Below are 20,662 nucleotides of genomic sequence, written 5' to 3'. Positions count from 1 at the left end.
GAAAAAAATAAGGCAACAAAATATAAAAAAAAAGTGAACTATGACACGCTCAACTTGACCTTAACCAATACTTTTGCCCTCTGAACCAATCACCAACTGAGCACTTTATTCGAGATTATTGAGTGATCTTTTTTTGAATGACTCGCTAAACGATTTGATTTGTTTCAGATCGCCGACTCCAATTTAGATACTTCAGCCGACCCTATCAGCGAGGATTCAATTGAGACTGAAGAGCGGAAATTAGACCAGGCCAATCCAGACGAGAGTTTAGACAGTATGTTGAGCAGATTGTTGGCTCTTCAGAGAGAGGATTTGGATACCCTGAAGGCAGAAAGAGAGGGGGAGGGGGAGAAAACTGAGACGACTGGGCCGATAAACGGCAAGAAAGAGGTTTGTGTGTTGATGCTCGCATAAGAACACGATGAAAGTTTGAGCAGACAAAGTAATTCAGAAAGAGAATTGGAATACTTTCATACTTTTTCTGCTTAAAAATTTTCAAATGCGCGTTTTCAGCAATAATTTTCATGTACCCATTTCACAAAACAAATGGATGTTGCTGGAGTTTTTGCTGCTCATATTTCAATTTTGCAGCCCGAAATTGTCTTCAATCGTGTCATCTGAAGAATAGCCCTGATTTTTGAGTTTTAGACGTCTAGATGGCGTTTTTTGATCTAAACTGTATTTGATTTATTGGTGATGTTTTTTTTCTGAAAGTTAAAGAACGAATTGAAAAATTGCCGTTAAAGTTGCAGCCTCCTCTCCTCTCATCTACACATGTCGGCATTTTTCTAAATTTTTTTGAGCTCCAGCTTTGCCAAACTTAACTCTCGGCTAATTTAGGATCAGAACAAAGACGCTGAACTTGAGTTTGAGCGAGATTCGAGCTCGGCATCTAGTGACCGAGAGAAAGATACAGCGGAAAATAGAATGACGGGAGCAATGGATGAATCCAATTCTGGTATCGAAATAGTAAGTGAATAATCTTTGTAAGTTTAATTGAATGAGAACAATGAACGTAGTGAGTACCCTTATATAATAGGTCTTGGTGATTTTTTTCCAGGAAAAGTCTTAAAATTTTTTCACGTGCAATTTTGATTTTTCGCGGTTTGAGATCTGATTTTTTTTTTCAAGTTCACCTTATTTCATTTGTTAAAAGGAAGGCAAACTCCACTATTGAGCAGCGAAAATGTAAAAGTCACGAAAAACGTGATCGACTTCTGGTTTCCAAAATGGAATTTAATTATCAGATTTCCCAGCGAATTAAAAATTTTACATATTAATCCAGTTTTCTCAAATCGGGTTAATTTATTCAAAAAAGCACCAATCATAAATTATTTGTGAAATTCGAAGAACTTTAAGGGCATATATTTGTCCTTTAAAATTCTAAAAGTGAAGATTAAAAATGAAGGAGGTTTAATATACAATACTCTGTCATCGTCGGAAATCAATGTTGTGCCATTTTTCCAGGTGCGGTGAGAAAATTTTGCCAAAAATTAGTCTTTTTAGTTATAACGAGAGCCCTGAAATTCAATTGAGTAGATCTAAAAAAAAACAAAAACAATCGTTATCACAAAAGTTATTATCTCATGTTTAGATTGAGACGCCAGGTGGTGAGCAAACTCTAGATTCTGATTACACCACAGCCACTGAAGATGATGAAGATGAAGAGCAATTGAGTGGAACAGCTGGTGACAAGCTGGATTCCACTTTGGAGGGGGAGACGAAAGACAACGAGAAAGAAGAAAAAATTAAACCCAACAATGAGGCTGAAAACGAGCAGTTGCAGTCGGCAGTTGTTGCTGACTTTGTAAGTTCAGATTCAATGAGGTTAAACTTGATAGCATTTTGGTATTCAGGGAAACAGTTGATCAAATTCAACTATAGTTTACTGCTGTCGTTCATGGTGCTCTTAGCTTAAGGTTTTTTGCGTGTTTTGATTTTATCCTTGAAATTATCCAAAACGTGACTCAAAATCTCTAAATCAGCATTTAATTTGAATGTCAATTTTCCAATAAGTTTTTGTTTAAAAAAGTCTTTCAGAATATCCAAAATTAAAAAAAATCCGATTTACTGGAAAATTGTTTGAATAAATTGAAGGAGAGTAATTTTTTTAAAGGTTTTGTTATTTTTTATGTTATGTGTTCAGAACTCCGACGACATTCAGACCACCAAAGCAAGGCCCTTGTCTATTGTGACTACATCTGAGAGCGAGTTTACAGAGCAGAATGAACTCGAAATAGAAAATGCTCAACAGGTTGGTAACTGAAATATCTCAGGTGTGTGGTTTCGGATTTTATAGTGAAATGCAAAATTGTTGGTAATATCCATTTCGGTCATCAAATCTGATCAAGTTTTGTCGTCAAAAATCATTTTTTCTCTCATTTAAGCCGGTCCAACCGTGTCAAAATATTTAATTGAAAAAACAGTTTTCGACCGATTAAGTGTTCTATGTCAGCAGTATTGAGAACAATTTGGCATTATCTTCGAATGAGTGTGGCTTGCAGTATCGTATTTATGGGGCGCGCAGGGCAATGCTCCGCCCCCCCCCCCCCCCATCCCCTCAGATATTTGAATCCTGGTCATAAAAATCGTCATACTTGTGCTACTATTTTGCATTCAACGACCGTTTGTGGTCAAACAGCCCTGAATTTTTCTACAAAAATGCCCTCGGTGCCAATATATTCTAGCGCGCGCCAAAAAACGCGAATTTTCCTAAACGGCGCCTGCTGCGCCGATATTTTGGGACAAACAAAGTTTTTTTTATAATTATTTTGGAGTGCTCGGAAAGTCAATTTGGTCGACCTTTAAAAAAGAAAGTAGAACGACCTTTTTTTTGAAAGACGACTGGACTCCTGTTTTGAAAGTCGGTCAAATCATTTTAAACATACTATGAGAACTGACTGCCAACCAAATGATTCAAACATCTGTTTGTTTAATATGTCACGGCGTTACTAAAATGAAGTTTGATTTCAGGGTGAGCCTGAGTTGGAAAGATCCTTCACCAAAGCTAGACCTCTCTCTGTTGGTGATTCATCCGATAGTGGAGACGAAAGTGAGCAGGAACAGAAACAGGGGGCAGAATCGACCGAATTTGTTAGTTAAAATAACCAAAAGTAACCGAAAAAAAAGAACCAAAACAATTGGGGGCGCTGTTAAAACTACTTACTTAACAATTCAAAAGAAATTGTTCTGAAGATGTAATACTGTGGAAAAAAAAAACAGTTAAGAACCCAAATCACGGATTCTAAATTGATTTCATGGGACTCACGACAGCGCATAAGTATGATAACATAATTGACCAGGTAGTCAAAATAGTTTCTTCGGGGTAGTCAAAATACGTCAGAAAAAAACGCACCCTACACTTTTCCACTTCCTGATGTAGACGAAACAAAAATTCTAATTTAGTTGGCTTCTTTTCTTCCACCGAACACCGAAATTGAAAAAAAATTAAAATTGTTTGTTTTTTTTACGCCAATTCACAAAATTCTTCGGTCCGTTATTTGAGCTGCATCAAAAATTGGAAACATTTCAGTGTTGAGAAAACTGAGCTTACAGTAGTAGAGTTTTATTTTTTTCTCGTTTTTTTTTATTTTTGTGATTGTCGTTTGAATAATTATGCAGAGCGGTTTCAATATATTTGATTTTCTTTTCTTTACACTAGCGTCAGTCTACTTTTTTTCTAAGCTTAGTTAGAAAATATGTAATACCAAGTTAGGAAATGCAAATATTAATTCCACTTTTGGGGCACTTTTAACATTTTTTGATAGCATGTGCTTTGACATTCGACTAGTAATAAGTTAACACAGTTGATGCATTTCAAATTCATCAAATGAATCGAAAAAAGCTCTTTGTTTGAAACAACATAAATTTATATGGCTTTATGCTTTCCGATTTGTTACATAAAAAGGTAGTGTGGATGCCTTCAGTTTGTTATATTCCAAATTATTACTTGCAAAATTGTGTCTATTTTTTTGGTGCCACTTTTGCTGAATGGCATTGGCAATTCATTAGCATATCTAGCTGCTTTACTTGTGACTAGTGTTTGCCGATGATTAAGCGTGCGAAGCTGAGTGGTTAGTGCGTGAAACTCAAAATCTCTATATTGCACTAGGTCATAGATGGATTCCTAGACCTAGCTGAATATGTACTAGTTCGAGGCTTATTTATATTTTATTGCACTTTCTAGAGCTGCTTTTTCTCGTGTTCTCGCTAGTGTTTGCGAAGCGAAACTTCAAGCTTCGTCTTTGTGTTGAAAATATTTGCGATACATTTTGTAAAACAGTTTTTATCATTTCCCCTAGTTTTTCCCAGCTAAGTCTGCTTTGTAGCCTGAACTGTATTCAGAACACTGTGTGCTACTTGCACAGCGAACTGCAGTAGCTACTTTTAATGAAGTCGAACTATGAAAAAAACTGAAGAGTAACTTGTTTCTGTGCGAGTGGCGGAGAAAGTTTAGTGAACTGTTGACAAATTGAAAACATTTATGGCATAGCCTACATTCTGATTGAAGCAGTCCAATCAGTTGCCAACGGATATTTATTATGCATGTCTGCATTTTAAATTGCCGCTTTGTTCGATTTTTTTTTGATTTGATGTAAATCAAACTCTGTTTAAATAGTTTTAACTTATAAAACAATGAATAACTTCACTACCTCAAAAAAGCTTGTAGGGGTCAAACGAGGTATTATTTTAAAGCCCTTCAGCCGATTTCTAAAACATTTTAAAAGGTTGGTTTGGTTTTACGAAAGGGGAGAAAGGGGATTCGAATTCTGGAACAAAAATTAAAACAAATTGTCTCAGCGTCGGTCGAGAAAAACTGGTCTTGATATTTGTTTTGTTTCACAGACTGAGAATCAGTTAAAATTAGACATCATTTTGAAAAATCACATAACATTTTGGTTCGAATTTCAGTCTTTTATTTCAGTGTGAAAAGTATTGAGTGTGAAAAAAAAAGATTCAAACCAATTTGTGTCGACTATCAAATTTTTTAAATTGATTTTCTCAAATTCGAATAACGGCTGAGAGGGCTTACATATAATACCACATTTTTGAAACCGGCTAAAAAACAGATCTTACAATTTAAAGCATTAATAGCCTTATCAATAACATATTCTTATCTTCTGAATTTTAGAACCCAGACGAAGTTGAGACGACTACGGCAAGACCACTGTCTCTAGCTACTACTTCAGAGAGTGAATTGGCAGAACCAAGTGAAACAAATCTTATCATCACAGAAAGCACCCAGCAGGTAAACAATTTTCAAAATAAATCTTTCAAACAATGACGATAACGATTGTGTAAATTTCTATGTGATAACACGTGATTAAGATTCGATGAAAGCAGTGAAGACTCTTATATAGGACTTGGTGATTTTTTTGTGTCTTTTTTCAGGAAAAACTTTTAAAATGCTCTTTGAATGCTCTTGGGTATATATGCACTTTTTGAGTTCAATTCAAGTTCATCTGCTGAAAGTTAGGTAAATAGCACTTTACAAATACGAAAGTGAAAATGGCGCAAAAAACGTGAACGACTTCTAGTTTCGAAAGTGGAATTTAAATTTTAAAATTGCCAGCGGAATCAAAACTTTACCTATTGATCCAACTCCTTAAATTTAGTTAATTTTATCAAAAAGTGTTAATCGTAAATTTGTCTTGAAATTCAAAGAGAGTTAAGTTCATATATTTTATACTTCGAAATTCGAAAAATTTAAAAATAATAATAAATCTGCCTTTTTTCCGTTTCTTTGCGTTCATTTGACTTTTCCAATTGCATGTTGGCTATGATTTAAGGCATTGGTGCTCTTGGTTTTACATTTTTGTAATAGTTTAAGGAGCAGTCAAAACGCGGAAAAAATTGTAGTTTAAAGAAGAATATTTTCTTTGTTTTTCTTGGTACTCGTTTAGAAGTATGGTCCCACCGTTTTTGATGAGTCACATTCAAAAGCTCGTTTAGAAGTGTGGTCCCGCCGATCCTATTGAAGTACTTCAAGTGGATGAAAACAAAAGGAAAATTGTAAAGATTTCTTCGATAGATTTGCCTATAAATTTCTTAAAATGGAATTATCGAAATTGTCAATTCACTGGCAAAACTCAATTCACTGGCGAAACTACCTTTAAAATTTTTTGTTTGATTTTTATATGTGATCATTGGTATGTTTACGGGACCGTACTTCTAAACGAGGTTTTGAATGGGACCATACTCCTAAACGAGTTTCCATTTCTTAATCATTTAACTACACTCTTATATACATTCACAAAAAAAAATCAAATTTCATAATTCAAGTCTCATATAGAAGTTACTTGTCTAGAGTCAAGAAGAAGAACATTTCAAGAAAGCTCTTCCTGTCTCCGCCGAGGTCAGCGAAGAAGAATCTGAGGACATAGGTCAAAAATCAGCGGAGGAATCCGTTGAGAACTCAACTGGCCTCCAACTCCAAACTGAATCACAAACAGTAACCGAGACGAACGCTTACAGCAACTCGGACGAAACGACGGTTCAAACAGTAAAACCGAGACAAACAGCCGAAGATACTGAGTACTCGTCGTTGGACCGATTGGAGGGAAATTTTGAAATCGAAGCAGATGAGTCAATTTCGACCAATCAGGATACGTTTGAAGTCATCAGTCGGCAATCAGAGGATGAAGCAAGTGAGAAAAAGGACGACTCAGATTCCGAGAGGACATTAAGCGACTCGGACGAAGAGGTGAATGCCTCACCGGCTAATAAAGTTATGTCATCGAGTGCGGTTTTGAGTTATGATGACGTAAGCGAACCAATGGAACTTTCCGTGATCCGCGAGGAGCCTTCGGTTTTGGAGTCGGATGACACAGAACCAATTTCAACTGCAGCGACGGCAATGAGTTTAATGAGACATCAAAGCTTTGACGCTGTTAAAGAAGAAATAGAGGCAGAAACTTCTGCTAAAACGCCATTGGCTGACGAGAACATCCAGGAACATGACGTCATCAATGGCACTTTCAGTGTTGAAGAAAAGGCGAACGATACGAAATCTTCGTGGGAAACAGATTCTGAAGGTGTAAAATCAGCCGATAGCTCTTTTCAGGATATTGAAAATAAAAATAAATCAAACAGCGGGGTTGATGAGGATAATATACCCGTTGCTATTGATTCAACAGCTAAACGGTTGGAGTCGGGTGTCAAAATAGACGGTATGAATGAACAAAACATTTCGCGAGAATCAGCTGATATTTTGAAAGAATCGGTTGAAAAAGTTGAACAAAGTTTTGAAAAGCATGAAAATGAAGTTGACATAGAAAGTGATTCCGATGCCTCTGATTCGACGTTCGAAGGCGATGAAATCATAAATACTTCTGAAGTGAAGCAAGAAACAAGTTTCGAAAACAGCAACCAAGAAGACATCGAGAATAAATTTGATGTTTCTAACCAATCAGAAACAAGCTCTATCGAACAAGCGGCTGAGAACGAGCATCTAATTGGTACAAACGTTGAACAAATTGCAACTTATGCCGAAAAGGAAGATCGGCTAAGATCTGTGAATGAAAGTGAAAAGAACAACAAACAACAAGAAAAAGAAGATTCATTTGTTCAAATCTCGCTTCAAAGGTCAAGTGACATGCGAAGTGAAGACGATAGAAGCGTCTCAGAAAAACAAGATGCGGAAGTAAAAGAAGATATTGAAGTCAACAACGAAAAAGATTTAACTGATATTTCAACTATTAATGACGACAAAAGCGAAAAGATTAAATCAAATGTTGAAAACTCAGAAGGCATTGAAAAAATTTCAAAATCGGGTGATTCATCATATACAACTGATTCGACCTTTTCCGAGGAAGAAAAATTTGAGTTCGTTTCACCTGACTCTAGAAACGTGCAAATTGAGAACTTGATTACAGAACAACTGAAAGCTGATTCTGTTAAAAATGCACCCGAAACAAAACTGGATTCCGATGATTCGAACGAAGAATTTGAAAAAGACCAGAACACGCAAATTCCAGTTCAGTCTGATGTACTGCATGCTACCGAGGATTCTGCAGACGATCACATTCATCAATCCAGAGAAGCAAATTCAACTTTTGAATCGGAATCGAACACGCCGGATCAATGTGTTGAATTCAATTTGGTACAGAACACAAAACAAGAGAGTGAAGATGAAAAATCCAAATCGAGTCATGCTAAAGATGTCGAAGATTCTTCAGATGAATCGGAAGACGGACTCCTAGGAGCAGCAGTTGTTCCAGTTTCTGAAATGAACAAGAGTAACGATAGCACTGAAACTCACGATGACATGAAAGAGAGATCTGAGGACCAATTGGATTCCACTTTTGAGTCAGAGGTTGGAGATGAATTTAAAGAAGCAGTTGTTTCCGTTTTAGAGCCTGAAAAGAGCAACGAAGCTGACAAAAAGTTGGAATCGTCTGTTAATTCGGAGCTAGAAGTTTTGAGGGAAGTGGTGAAAACAGTTGAAGTAATCAACGTATCCAATGAAATTGCCAAAGATCTTAAAGAGTTGTCTGAAAACGAAGAATCAAATTTTTCCAACGATGAAGAATTTGGGAATCTCAATGCTTTGTCTGCTGTTGAAAGATCAGATAATAAAGACGATCTTTCAGAAAAGACGAACATCGACAAACCAAACGTGGAACCTAGTTCTGACTCTGAAAATAAAGGAGATACTAGCAACGAAGACCTAATAAGAGAGCAATTGAAAGTTGATTCTGTTATAAGTGCATCCGAAACAAAGTTGGATTCCGAGAAAGATTCCGATGATTCGAACGAAGAATTTGAAAAAGACCAGAAGACGCAAAAGAACAAATTCCAAATTCCAGTTCAGTCTGATGTACTGCATGCTACCGAGGATTCTGCAAACGATCACATTCATCAATCCAGAGAAGCAAATTCAACTTTTGAATCGGAATCGAACACGTCGGATCAATGTGTTGAATTCAATTTGGTACAGAACACAAAACAAGAGAGTAAAGATGAAAAATCCAAGTCGAGTCATGCTAAAGATGTCGAAGATTCTTCAGATGAATCGGAAGACGGACTCCTAGGAGCTGCTGTTGTTCCAGTTTCTGAAATGAACAAGAGTAACGATAGCACTGAAACTCACGATGACATCAAAGAGAGATCTGAGGACCAATTGGATTCCACTTTTGAGTCAGAGGTTGGAGATGAATTTAAAGAAGCAGTTGTTTCCGTTTTAGAGCCTGAAAAGAGCAACGAAGCTGACAAAAAGTTGGAATCGTCTGTTAATTCGGAGGTAGAAGTTTTGAGGGAAGTGGTGAAAACAGTTAAAGTAATCAACGTGTCCGATGAAATTGGCAAGGATCTTAAAGAGTCGTCTGAAAACGAAGAAGCAAATTCTTCCAACGATGAAAAATTTGGGGATCTCAATGCTTTGTCTGCTGTTGAAAGATCAGATAATGAAGATGATCTTTCAGACATGGTGAACATAAATAAATCAAACGTGGAAGCTAGTTCTGACTCTGAAAACAAAGTAGATGTTAGCAAAGAAGACTCTCGTGAAGAAATCAGCGACTCTGAAAAGCCCAGTTTGGAACCTGATATGCCTTATGTAAACGTATCATTCAATAAGGATTCCTCGAACGATATAAGTGAAGATAAAGTCAATTCTTCAAACGAAACTGAACCTGGTGTATTAAGCGCAGATGCTGCTCCAATTGATCAAATGAACAGAAGTGACGAAATATCAGACAAAAATGATGAATTGAATCGCAGCAAAGATTTTGATTCTTTTGTAGATAGCGAGAAAAACGTACCCGAAGAAATGCCCATTAAGCCTGAAGACAACGGAGCAATTACGGAGGCTGTTATTGCCAATTCTGACTTCGCTAAAAGCAGGGAATCTGAATCATTAGCTGAAAGTGAAGATGATCTTTTAAAGAATGCAGTTGTCCCAGTGGAAGAAACAAACGCCAGTGATCTGGTTTCTCAAAAATCCAAAGACGTTGCCTCGTTAAAAGAATCCGATCTGATTGAAAACGAGCAAGCTTCAATTGATAAACATCTTGAATTAAAGAAAACGCCAGAACAACTTAGCGATGAAGAGAACTCGGACCTTATTCACGTCAACAAATCTGGTTTAGCGATGGAATCGGAAAATGAAGGCTGGAAAACAGCCACTCTGTCAGATGAAGATGATGATGTTCAAAATTTGAGCACACCTACCAATCAAAATCAAGAAGCTGAAAACAACCAGAAGAAAGAACTTGATTCATCAGTCGAATCAGAAGATGGTGTCCTAAAAGAAGCAAATGCTCCGACAAACGTGCTGAATCAAATGAATCAAAGCAAAGAAGCTGCCAGCAATAATCAAAGCAATGACTATGATTCTACTTTTGAATCTGACAGCGACGGAGAACTGAAACATGCGGCTGTGCCTGCTACTGAACTAGATACGAGCTTTAGAGTCGAGGAAGATGACGATCATTTAAAATCTGGCAGGCATTTGGAGTCTCCTATTGAGTCGGAAGATGATATCTTACACCATGCAGTTGTACCTGTCGAAGAAGCAAATGGATCTCTAGGTTCCAATGAAATAGAAGCTGGTTCGAAGGGTCAGAAACAGTTGGAATATTCAGTTGATTCAGATCAACAAGAATCTGATAGTTTGAAAGTTCAACTCGAAGACAACAAAGCGATCAAAGAAACTGCCATTGGTACGCTAGACTTCGAAAAACACGAAGAGTCTGACTCATCAATAAAGCGAGAATATGAAAATTTTAAAATCACAGATGATGATATTGTAATAGATGACGCAAAAGGTATCATCAAACATCAAGGTGTTCACCAAGAAAGTGATTCATCTTCTGATGAAGAAAAACAAGATCAAGGCAGTGAAAAAGATCTTTCGGATATGGTCAATATAAACAAATCTGATTTTACTGCGGACTCTGAGAGAGATGTTTCCAAACCAGACTCCGTTTCGAAAGACAAGAAAGAAGTTGAAAATGCAGATGATACGCTGGAACCCAATGATAGAAGAGAAATGAGTTCTGCTTCTGGAGAAAAATCGATGAATCGTAGCAAAGATGTCGAGAGGTCTTTGGGACCGGAGCCACTTGTTGTACCAATAGTACAAAATACAGAATTCAAAGATTTAAAACAAGATGAGATTCAAGTTGCCCCTGAAAATATTGAAAACAATTTGGAGTCGAAATTGGAACAAGAAATTGAAGACGACTCAAACGATTCGGAAAAAGATCAGCTTAAAATGGCAGTTGTTCCGGTCGAAGAATCGAACCAATCCAAGAACAATGAAGAAGGAAATCGTCATCAAAATATCGAGCAAACTGAAACTAGTATTCCAGTTGTCAAATCAGTTGACCAACTCAAACTTAAAATGCACAAGCAAAACAAAGTTGAGTCATTAGAAAAATCCAGTGACTTGGCAGACGATAAATCTAGGAAAGAAGATGAAAGTTTTCTAATAGACGGTGATGGCCTTGAAATACAGAGTGGGTCTAGTATGAACTTACAGAAGTCAAGTGAGCATCCAACTCTGGATATGAATGAATCGGCGTCTGACTTTGTACCAGAACTGGAAGCTTTTAACTCAAGTCCGATCGACAAAAAGTCATTCAACTTTGAAAGTCTTCCTGACAATCAAAACCTTTTTGATGAAAAACCAAGTGAGCTTAAACCAGAAGGAAAACCAGAAGAAAGTGTCGACGATGGTTTGGAAAGCGAAGAAGAAGAACGCGTAAAACTAGAAGAAAATGCGAAGGTCTCGGAAAACAACGAAGAAGAAGTTAATGCATCTGGAGAACTGACAAAAGAATCGAAGGACAAAATGTCAGTTTCATATGAAACATCGTCTGATAAATTGAAAACTGTGTCTGACATCAGTGGTCTAATTACGCTCTCAGATGCTGAAAATGTTTCGGCCGAAAAATTAGATGAGGAAATTCTCGATCAATCTAAAGAAAAAGCGGTTTCAGCGTTGATCGAAAAAGACAAACAAGAAAACGAAAAATTGGCAGTCGATTTTCAAAACGAAGTATCAAAAGAAAGAAAAGAGGATGAAGAATTAGAAAAGAAGGAAGAATTACACAAAGATCAATTTGTTTCAGAAGACATTAATTACAGTGACAAGTCATCAATTGTTGAGATTGACTATTTGAAGGATCCGAAAGACTCGGATCACGAGAAGACGCTTGATGAATCAGATTCCGAGGATGACAGTGAAACTGAGCGTGAAGAGAAAATAGCGACAGTCAAGGAGTCGCCACCTCGTGATGGAGGTGAAAATGTCGTGAACATTGGTCAGAAATTAACTGAAAGTGAATTGAGCGCTGAAAATGAATTCGAAAATCCTCAAAATACAAGTGCAGATGAAAGAATTGAAAAAGTCGAGAGTGATTTGACCGGTTCAAGTGATGATGAAGATGACGATGAAGATGATAAGTCTTCAGAAAAACTTGAAATATTATCAGAAAAGGAACCAAGTTCTGACAATGAAACAAAATCAGAACAAGCACATGATAAGATAGTTGAGTCTTTTAAAACAGCAGCTGAAGAAACAACGGAGAAACTAGATGAAGTAAAGGATGCCGGAATCCCATCAGAAGAACCAATTAGGACGGACAATCAAGTTGAACCTAATTTGGAAAGTGTTCCTAAGTTTGTACCAGAGCAGGTTCCAGTCTCTCTGCGTGCAAGTGAGACCAAGCAAATCGAGCCAATCGAAAAGAAAACTGGCGAAAACAAATCACAATCAGAATCAGAAGAATCATTAGATGTTAATGAAGCTCAGAAAACCGAAAAGAGTGTGCTCGTTGAAGATCATCACATATCAGATTTAGTCGACAATTTGGTCGAAGATCAAAGTGAGAACAAAGACGAAGCCGAGCTGAACGAAGTTGGCGAGCAAAGTCCAGATGAGTCATCTTTGACATCTTACGAGGAGGTTTCAATCAATTCCTCAGAAGACGAACAGCAAATTGAAGAGCAACAGTTTGATACTGAAAAGAAACTGATACCAGTTACTGACAAGACGGAAATTGGCGACCAGATTGAAGAAGAATTACGGAAAGAAAATGTCAAAATTGAGATTAAAGATCAGAAAACTCTTTACCAGAATCAAGGATCACTTGATGATAATCTAACAGAAAGTGAATGGTCGGCAAACGACAACGATGAAGCCAAAAATGTCAAATATCTGGAAGACGAGTTAGAGAGAGCAGGTCTTTCGCCTCAGAAATCATGGACAGAAGAAATGAGCGCTGCGAGCAAAGATGGCAGAGTCCAAGACATAAGGCGTGATTCGATTCCCGAAATCCGAGACGAGGACAAATCAGACGCTAGCTCTGATCTAGAAACTGAATCCGAGAGAGAAAAAGAGTTGCCACAGTTCCCGAGGTCAATTTTCAGTTTCCGACCGCAAAACGACGATGTGTTGTCGAAGAGTTCAGACGGGGAAATGTTTATAACCCAACCAAATACCGAGAGACAACTTGAATCGAAACCGGTTGAGTCGGACGATGATTTTGAAACAGATGCAATCAATATTTCCCTAAAACATGGAGATGAGCAAAAACTGTTTGACTCGGCTTCCGATTTAACCCCCGTTAGCCCAAGAGAAGTCGGCACCCAGTCGTGCTCAGTCGCAGTTACCGAGAAGCTACTCTCGGATCCAATAAACTCCAAAGTGAATTCGGTTCTTGCTCTGGACGAAGAACGACCGACTGATAATGTAAGTCTGCACCGAGTTGATTCGTGGACATCCGAGTCAGTTGCTTGTCCTGAAGCAAAGGAAGCTGAACGTAGTCCGAAGTTTATTGCTGAGTTGGTTCCCAGAGACGAAGTGTTTGAGTTCCCAGAACAGCAGATTGAAGATGAAGATAGCAAACCTAACGCTATTGAACTAGTAGAGTCAGCTTTGAACTCAATTCCTGAAGTTGAAATTCCTCAGAGTCTTGAATCGAATAATCGAGACAATCATTTCAAAAACTTCGATTGGAGAAACTTCGAACTACCTTCCCCTACTCTTACAAGGTCAAATATGTTCGATTTCTCGAAATCGCCTCAGAATAACAAAGAATCAGAAAATCAAGACATCGAATTGCAGCAAAATAATTTGTCATCGGAACAAATTGATGAAATGCTAAACACGCCCGTTCAAGATCTGATTAAACGATTTGAGACCTCAAAATTGAAAGCTAGCGATGAACCTAGGATAAAAGAAGCACCGCCGGTGAGGAGTAAGTTCTCCACAACTGCCATCATAGTTCCCCCCGAGCGTAACGAGAAGCCAAAGGAACCGGAAAGAGTCCAGAAGTCCCAACCAGAACCCGAAGATGAAGTCGTGCCGATCTCGTCGAGAGGCGTGAACTCAGAACCAGCGAGAGACGACAGTTTCGACGAAAGTGCTCTTCCCGAAATGCCCGATGTGTACAAGATAGCAGAGCGAGTACTGCGGGAGGCACAGGAAGTAGCGAGGGAATCGAGGCTGAATGTGAACAACATGCCTGTTTACGAATTGGGGGTAAATATTTTATATATTCAACTCTGCGAATTTGATATTCACGAGTTTTAGAGATTGAAATGGATTTTTTGGATTTTTTTGGAAATGATTGATAATAGCGCCTTGAATTTTTTTTTAGAATTCCTATGAACTCATAACTCGCTCATATAGTTTTCAAACCGATATTCTCATAGAAAGTTAGAACGGAGACTTTTGCAACCTTAAGAATTCTGCTTCTGTCAATCCTTCGCGCAGACAAAAGTTTATCCTTCCGAAATGCAGAACAGAATTTACCAAAAAGAGCATTGCCTACCAAGGAGCTGTTATTTGGAATTCACTGCCTGTTCTCTTAACAGATATTATTGATTTTACGCTGTTTAAACGAACCCTGAAAACTGTTTTATTCTGTGAGGCTTTGTGAGCCTTCTACCACTCTTGTGTTCAAGAAAGAGTGGCAAAGCCAATCATCATCATCATCATCATCATTAAATTTTCAGAGCCCGTCAAGTGAACAAGACTCTTCACTTCACGATGAGTCTGCTTCGAGAGGCAGTCGGCAAAGTGAACCAACTCATGTGCATTTGAGTGGACCGTGTGTGATGCCTATTTATACTCAATTAGGCGAAATGGTCGCCAAAGCGAAAGCTCATCTGCAGGCAGTTGAAAGACGGGTAAGATTATTTTGAAATGCAAATCTTTTTATCTGGGTTAGTGCTCTTTACCTTAAAAAATGTTCATAGATCATAAAATGTTTCAAGAAAAATCTACTGAAAAATAAAGATTTCTACTATTTTTTGTACTAATCTCAGTTTCAAGTTCTTCTCAAAATTGATATATTGTTTTTATCGAAATAACCAACAATTTGAACTCGAGCTTACTTATATAGTATTCAACGTAAAGTTAAAGCTATATTCACTTGTTTCAAAATTTCCCATCATGTTTTTTCTTTATTCCAGTTGGACGACCAGGTCGGGTACAGACGAAGCACTACCTCACGAAGCGCAGACATTTCATTCTCCAGCATCAGCGTGCACTCCACACATGTCGAAGATACAAATGTAAGTTATTTGTCCAGACAATTCCCCTAAAGGAGTGGGAAGGAACAATGGAATGGACCAATGGAACAATGGCTGCTTTTCTTCCACGCGCGCCCGATTTTATGAGGGGGGGGGGGATAATATGAGACCCTATTGGTCGTGATCTGGCTTCCAACAAAAAATTTAAAACAGTTCTCTCATTGTAGTTTTTTGGTTTTTCATATTTATTTGCACGAAAAACGTATTATAGGCGCTGTGCTACGCTACGCACCCAGTTTTGTTTTTAGCTAATTTTGAGGACACTTATGAACGGAAGAAACTTATATATGTCGTTTTTCAAAAAAAGATGTCTTAGAAATTGCTGACACTCAAATTTAATTTTTCACCAGTTAACTTTTGACTTCTTTTTAAGTTGAATTCACTTTGATTTGATAAAGTTAAGGTGAATTAAGCTCTGCAGTAACAAAGTGGCATATGACACGAATAGTGTGGTTCATTATTGGATTCCAAAATAGATTTTAATTTTCCTGTGCAACAATCTTAGCTAACATTTAGTCTCTCCCCTCACATGCTTAATGAAACGCAAAAATTCAAAAAAAAATTGCAACCTTCTGCGCAGCTTAATTAGCATTCGGCTGCTTTTGTGCATTACAATTGTCGTTGTTTGTTGCAGATGCAGCAATTGGAAAGTATGCTACGTGAGGTCGAAGAGTTGGAGTTGCAGCTGGGTGAACAGCATTCCTCAGAGGGAGACTCCCCCCTCCAGCTGACACATGTGAACAACTACTCCCCCTCCCAATCGAGGAACAGTCTGGAGTTCGACTACCACGAAGAACACTCCAACACTCTCGATATGGTCAGTCAATCCGTTCACCTATTGTGATTATTTGATTTGGTCATCATGCAGAATTACGTTCACAAAACTAACTTTTAAGCCATGTATGTCTTGATAAATTCTTAACGAAAATTCATAGAACAGATGACTTCAAACACAGTTCCGCAATTTAATAAAAATCAAGTATTGATTTATTCGTCGGCCAAGTGACCCAGCTCTTTTCGCGTATCATTATTTAATAACGCAGTCAGATTGTTAGGCTTACTGAATAGTTCGGCCTCTCTTCTGCTGATTAAACCTCTCTGTTTTTTTTCGACCAATCAGAAGAGGAAACGAGGAAGAGGCGGACTGAGTGAGATCGAAGTTGAATTGGCCGAACTGGAGGAGATTCTGAAGCAGAGTCAAGCTAGTAGTGACATGCAGCTCATCGAGCAGAAACTGAATCAAGTCGAAAAGGGACTCCACTTGGCTAATCAGAGAAACACTCACTCCGAACATGCGGTCAGTGTAATTGTAGAATAAAATGTTATTAAATTTTAAGGTTGTATATTAAATCCTTATTGTTTCGACCATTGAAAATGGGGAGGAACTCAGTCTTTGGATACCGCAAATAAATAAAAATCAGTTACCGCAAATAAATAATGGAATGGGTCAAGTGAAATATCATTATTAGTCTTTTCAGTCGTGATTTGAACGATATTTAAGAATTTTCAAAAAGGTTTCCCAGAATCAAGAACAATTGGTTCGAATTTGAATTTCAGTCTATTTTTGAGCGAGTAAAGCGAGTCTTATTAAGCAAATTTGTTCATTGAAGAAGTGAAAAACTTGATTTACTCCAGAAAAACTCATTTTGGAAGTTTCTTTGAAAACATAATTTTGTAAATCAAAAAACTAATCTAAAAAATAAAAATTTTTAGAAAAAGTTTTTGAAGTTTTTTTTTCAGTTTTTGCATACAACTATTATCGATTATGCCTTATCCACTTACGTTCTACGAGTCCGTATATTTCTCTCAACACACCACGAACAAAAAAACGGACACTAACTTGAACAATGATAGCCGGTTGCCTTTTAAGTATCATAAATTGCTCCGTCTTTTAAGTATCAAAAAACTGCACTGAAAAGGTTTTTTTTTCAAATTAATGTGTTTTCTTAGTGAATGGCATGACAAGAGAACTATAAAAACCCATAGAAAGTTAATGAATTAAATTTTAATAATTTTTTCCAAACATACGACAAACAATAAATCAAAAGTTCAATGATTTAAACTCAATTTTCAAACTTTTATTGCCAAGGAAGCGCTAACTTAAGCTGCCACAAAACAATTTTTAATAGTATCATTAAATTTTTTCGCCCTAAATTTTCACCCTAATTAAACGAGCATTACTCGCTCCGAAGCGCAAAATTCTAGTCGCTCGAAGTTACTCTTAACTCAAAAGTTTCAAGGCAATTTTTGAAAATGTTTGAAGATAATTCAAGTCACGACTAAAAAAGGCTTCAGTTTGATATTCACTCGACCCATTCGGTGAATTTTTTTGAAACCTGATTTTGCGTAGATACAAAAATCCTCCCCATGTTGAATAGTCGGAACAAAAAATGTTTTTTTTTTTTATGAATGTGATAGGAATTTTCTGTGCTACTTGCGCAGCAATCGTCTATCTTTGTTGTAAAGGGTCCATGTTTATTATAAAAATGTGTCTTTTCAGGTTGCCGAATTAGAGAAGGAAGCGGGATCTCTAGCTCAAGAGTTCAACTCGTCTCTGAAGGTAATATTTTCTCAATTTTTTGATGATTTCTGAATAAATATTTCTGCAAAAACTTAAGTTTTCAATAACTTGTGATTCACTTATTTTCCAAAATTAAAAAAAAATTAGAAAATAGAATTCTGATTGGAAATGAAATGATGTTGTCCCTTTCAAAATTCTCTGTATCCGTCTTAACTCTTCCTTTTTTTTCAAGCCTTCCAAAGAACTTCTCGCAATATTGCGAAGTGTAGTTTCGAGAAAGGCTCGGCCAAACAACGAGTTGGTTGCTTTTACCAAAGAAGCCATCGCTCAAACTCTTCTTTCACTAGCAAAGTTGGATCAAAAAATAGGAAAAGCTTTATCGAATTCCAAATCTGAGAGATTCCCAACCGAAAATGATCCAATAATTCACTCAAATTTTTATAGAAATCGAAAAGTGAAAATTCAGCGAATCCAAAATTTACAAATCAAAGAAGAAATTAAATTCAAAAACAAATTGAATTTACCGAACGAAAAGTTAGTGGAGCTGCAAAATTTTCCGGCGTTTTCGAAATTTCTTCCTGAAAAAGCATCACTTATGAAGTTATCGCCCGTCGCAATGTCAGTTATTAACCAGCAATCATTCTTAAACTGAAGAGAATCTACCGATAAAAGTAAATAATGGTACGGCTTCATGTAGAACATAATAATATCATTTTTGTCAAAATCATATTAGTTTAAAAGTTTTAAATATTCATCTGGATAGGATTTTTAATCATTCAAATTCAAGACCATCCTCATCAAACTCATGGTATCATTTGATTCTATAGAAAATCGATCGCAGAGAGAATTTTTTTAATCTAGCCATTTTACGGCGAAATGTTGCCATGAACTTTGTTAAGGCAAAAATTAAAGTTGTACAAGACATGCATATAATTCTCATTACCTGCCTGAAATTGACCTAAATACCTCTGAAATGAGAGTTACAGGCATTCACCAAATCTCTCATTTATATGAATATGAACAGAAAACTGAATGGATCTTTTTTATCACGAAGAATTGTCGGATTTTATAAAAATATGATTTTGCAGGAGCAGATTATCTGACCAGGATTCTTGCATGCATCGAAAATATGAATTGCTCTTAAATGCAGCGTGCATGAGTCGCAAAATTTCAAAAAAAAACTAGGACATTGTTAAACACGATTCCCCCTTCATTGTTTTTCGTTCGCAAAAGAACAATGGAGAAGTGTATAATCATTTAATTTCACAGTATGTTTGTTAAATTAATAAATTTCTATGTCATCCCACTTAATTTGTTAATTCGAAGCGCAAAATTTGTTGTGTATAGTTCCAGTTTTCTTTTAGAAATGATCAACGAAAGCCTCAAACAGATTATCAAACATATCAAACTACCCAGAAATTGGACACATATCAGAGCGACCTTGAACTCCAAAACCAGATGTAATTCTTTCGCCCTCTTGCGGGGTCGCAATCCAGCTCATGCTTTCCAGGATGACTCGTCGTCTTCAATTTGCACACTCAACTATATCAACCCCAGATCAAAATCAGCTACTGCTAATCTGTCTTAATCTTGTTACAAATCAAGTCTAATTTAGGATACAAATTTGTAGAAATTACCTTATATGGATGTGAACATTTGGATACAGAGTTAATTTATTTTACATCAAGTTAGTTTCTGACGGAAACAAGTTTTGAGATTGAATGGAAACCTGAAAAAATTCTTAATAGTGTTTTTTTATTGTATTTTGATTGGATCAACCATACATTTGTGTTCCAGACGCTTTTTTCTCCGGAAAAGTTATCCGATAGACGGAAAAAATGCTCAGGCAAAACATTGTGAGGCATTTGTGTCAGAAAATGTACCGGACGAACTGGCGGTTAACCGTTGATGATAACCACCGTGCACTCAAATAGTTATAGGTAAAACTTCAGAGTTTGTAATAAAAGCGATCAAGTGCTTTTCTTGTTCCTACTTTCGAAGAAACTGGTAGAATATTTATGCTCTGGGTAGTTATTTATTCCGTCAATTTTCGGCTTTTTAACTGAGTTTTTTTGAAGGAAATTTTTTATATCTTGTGAAAAACATTGTTATCCGGAACTCCCGTACCTAACTTAAAATGCATTTACTAATCTGATCAGTTTTATTTCTTCTTTTTTGCTGAAAATGCTGCAAGATTGTATTTACAAAGCGTGACATGAACCTGAAATATTTGAATTGTGTTAAAATATTAAATGGGAAAAATAAAAGCTCTATGATTATATTAAAAAGATCTACTGTCTTTTTTATTTTGGGTACAGTTTTGGAAGGCATATGGGTCGTTTCTGCATTTGCTTTCTCATTTTTTACTCATTGAGTATGAGCGTTCAAGCTTTCAAATTAAAATAATAATTCTTTTTGTTTTAAGAAAAATTGAAGGTTTTTTAAAAATTTACCTTGGATTGAGTATTTGTAGATCCCGATGTTTGTCCTTGCTGAAGTCCCGAAACTCTGGTAATTTTCACAGGATACATTTTTACAGCAAGTATCTGGAAGACGTCCAAAAACGATTAGAAGAGCTCAAATTCAGTAAAAAAAATT

The 20,662-nt window shown here is 36.8% G+C and overlaps 2 protein-coding genes across 2 annotated transcripts in view; one reads left to right on the top strand and one right to left on the bottom strand.

The window, feature by feature from the left end:
* LOC134851891 (uncharacterized) overlaps window positions 1-19,755 on the top strand; it is a 66,650-nt gene extending 46,895 nt beyond the window's left edge. Inside the window, exons 13-25 of the mRNA XM_063868166.1 lie at window positions 169-390; window positions 841-969; window positions 1,595-1,807; window positions 2,147-2,254; window positions 2,974-3,093; window positions 5,132-5,248; window positions 6,308-14,488; window positions 14,965-15,138; window positions 15,424-15,525; window positions 16,178-16,360; window positions 16,664-16,840; window positions 18,044-18,103; window positions 19,429-19,755. Of these exons, the coding sequence (XP_063724236.1) occupies window positions 169-390; window positions 841-969; window positions 1,595-1,807; window positions 2,147-2,254; window positions 2,974-3,093; window positions 5,132-5,248; window positions 6,308-14,488; window positions 14,965-15,138; window positions 15,424-15,525; window positions 16,178-16,360; window positions 16,664-16,840; window positions 18,044-18,103; window positions 19,429-19,434 (9,792 nt within the window). The 3' untranslated portion in view covers window positions 19,435-19,755. The remainder of the gene's footprint in view (window positions 1-168; window positions 391-840; window positions 970-1,594; window positions 1,808-2,146; window positions 2,255-2,973; window positions 3,094-5,131; window positions 5,249-6,307; window positions 14,489-14,964; window positions 15,139-15,423; window positions 15,526-16,177; window positions 16,361-16,663; window positions 16,841-18,043; window positions 18,104-19,428) is intronic.
* Window positions 1-20,662, bottom strand: part of LOC134851470 (clathrin heavy chain 1-like) — a 519,829-nt gene that overhangs the window by 360,600 nt on the left and 138,567 nt on the right. The window lies entirely within an intron of this gene.

This window comes from Symsagittifera roscoffensis, chromosome 7, assembly GCF_963678635.1.
Source record: "Symsagittifera roscoffensis chromosome 7, txSymRosc1.1, whole genome shotgun sequence".
Taxonomy (NCBI): Eukaryota; Metazoa; Xenacoelomorpha; order Acoela; family Convolutidae; genus Symsagittifera; species Symsagittifera roscoffensis.
Note: the sequence above shows the minus strand (reverse complement) of the source record. Positions and strands in the feature narration are given on the sequence as shown.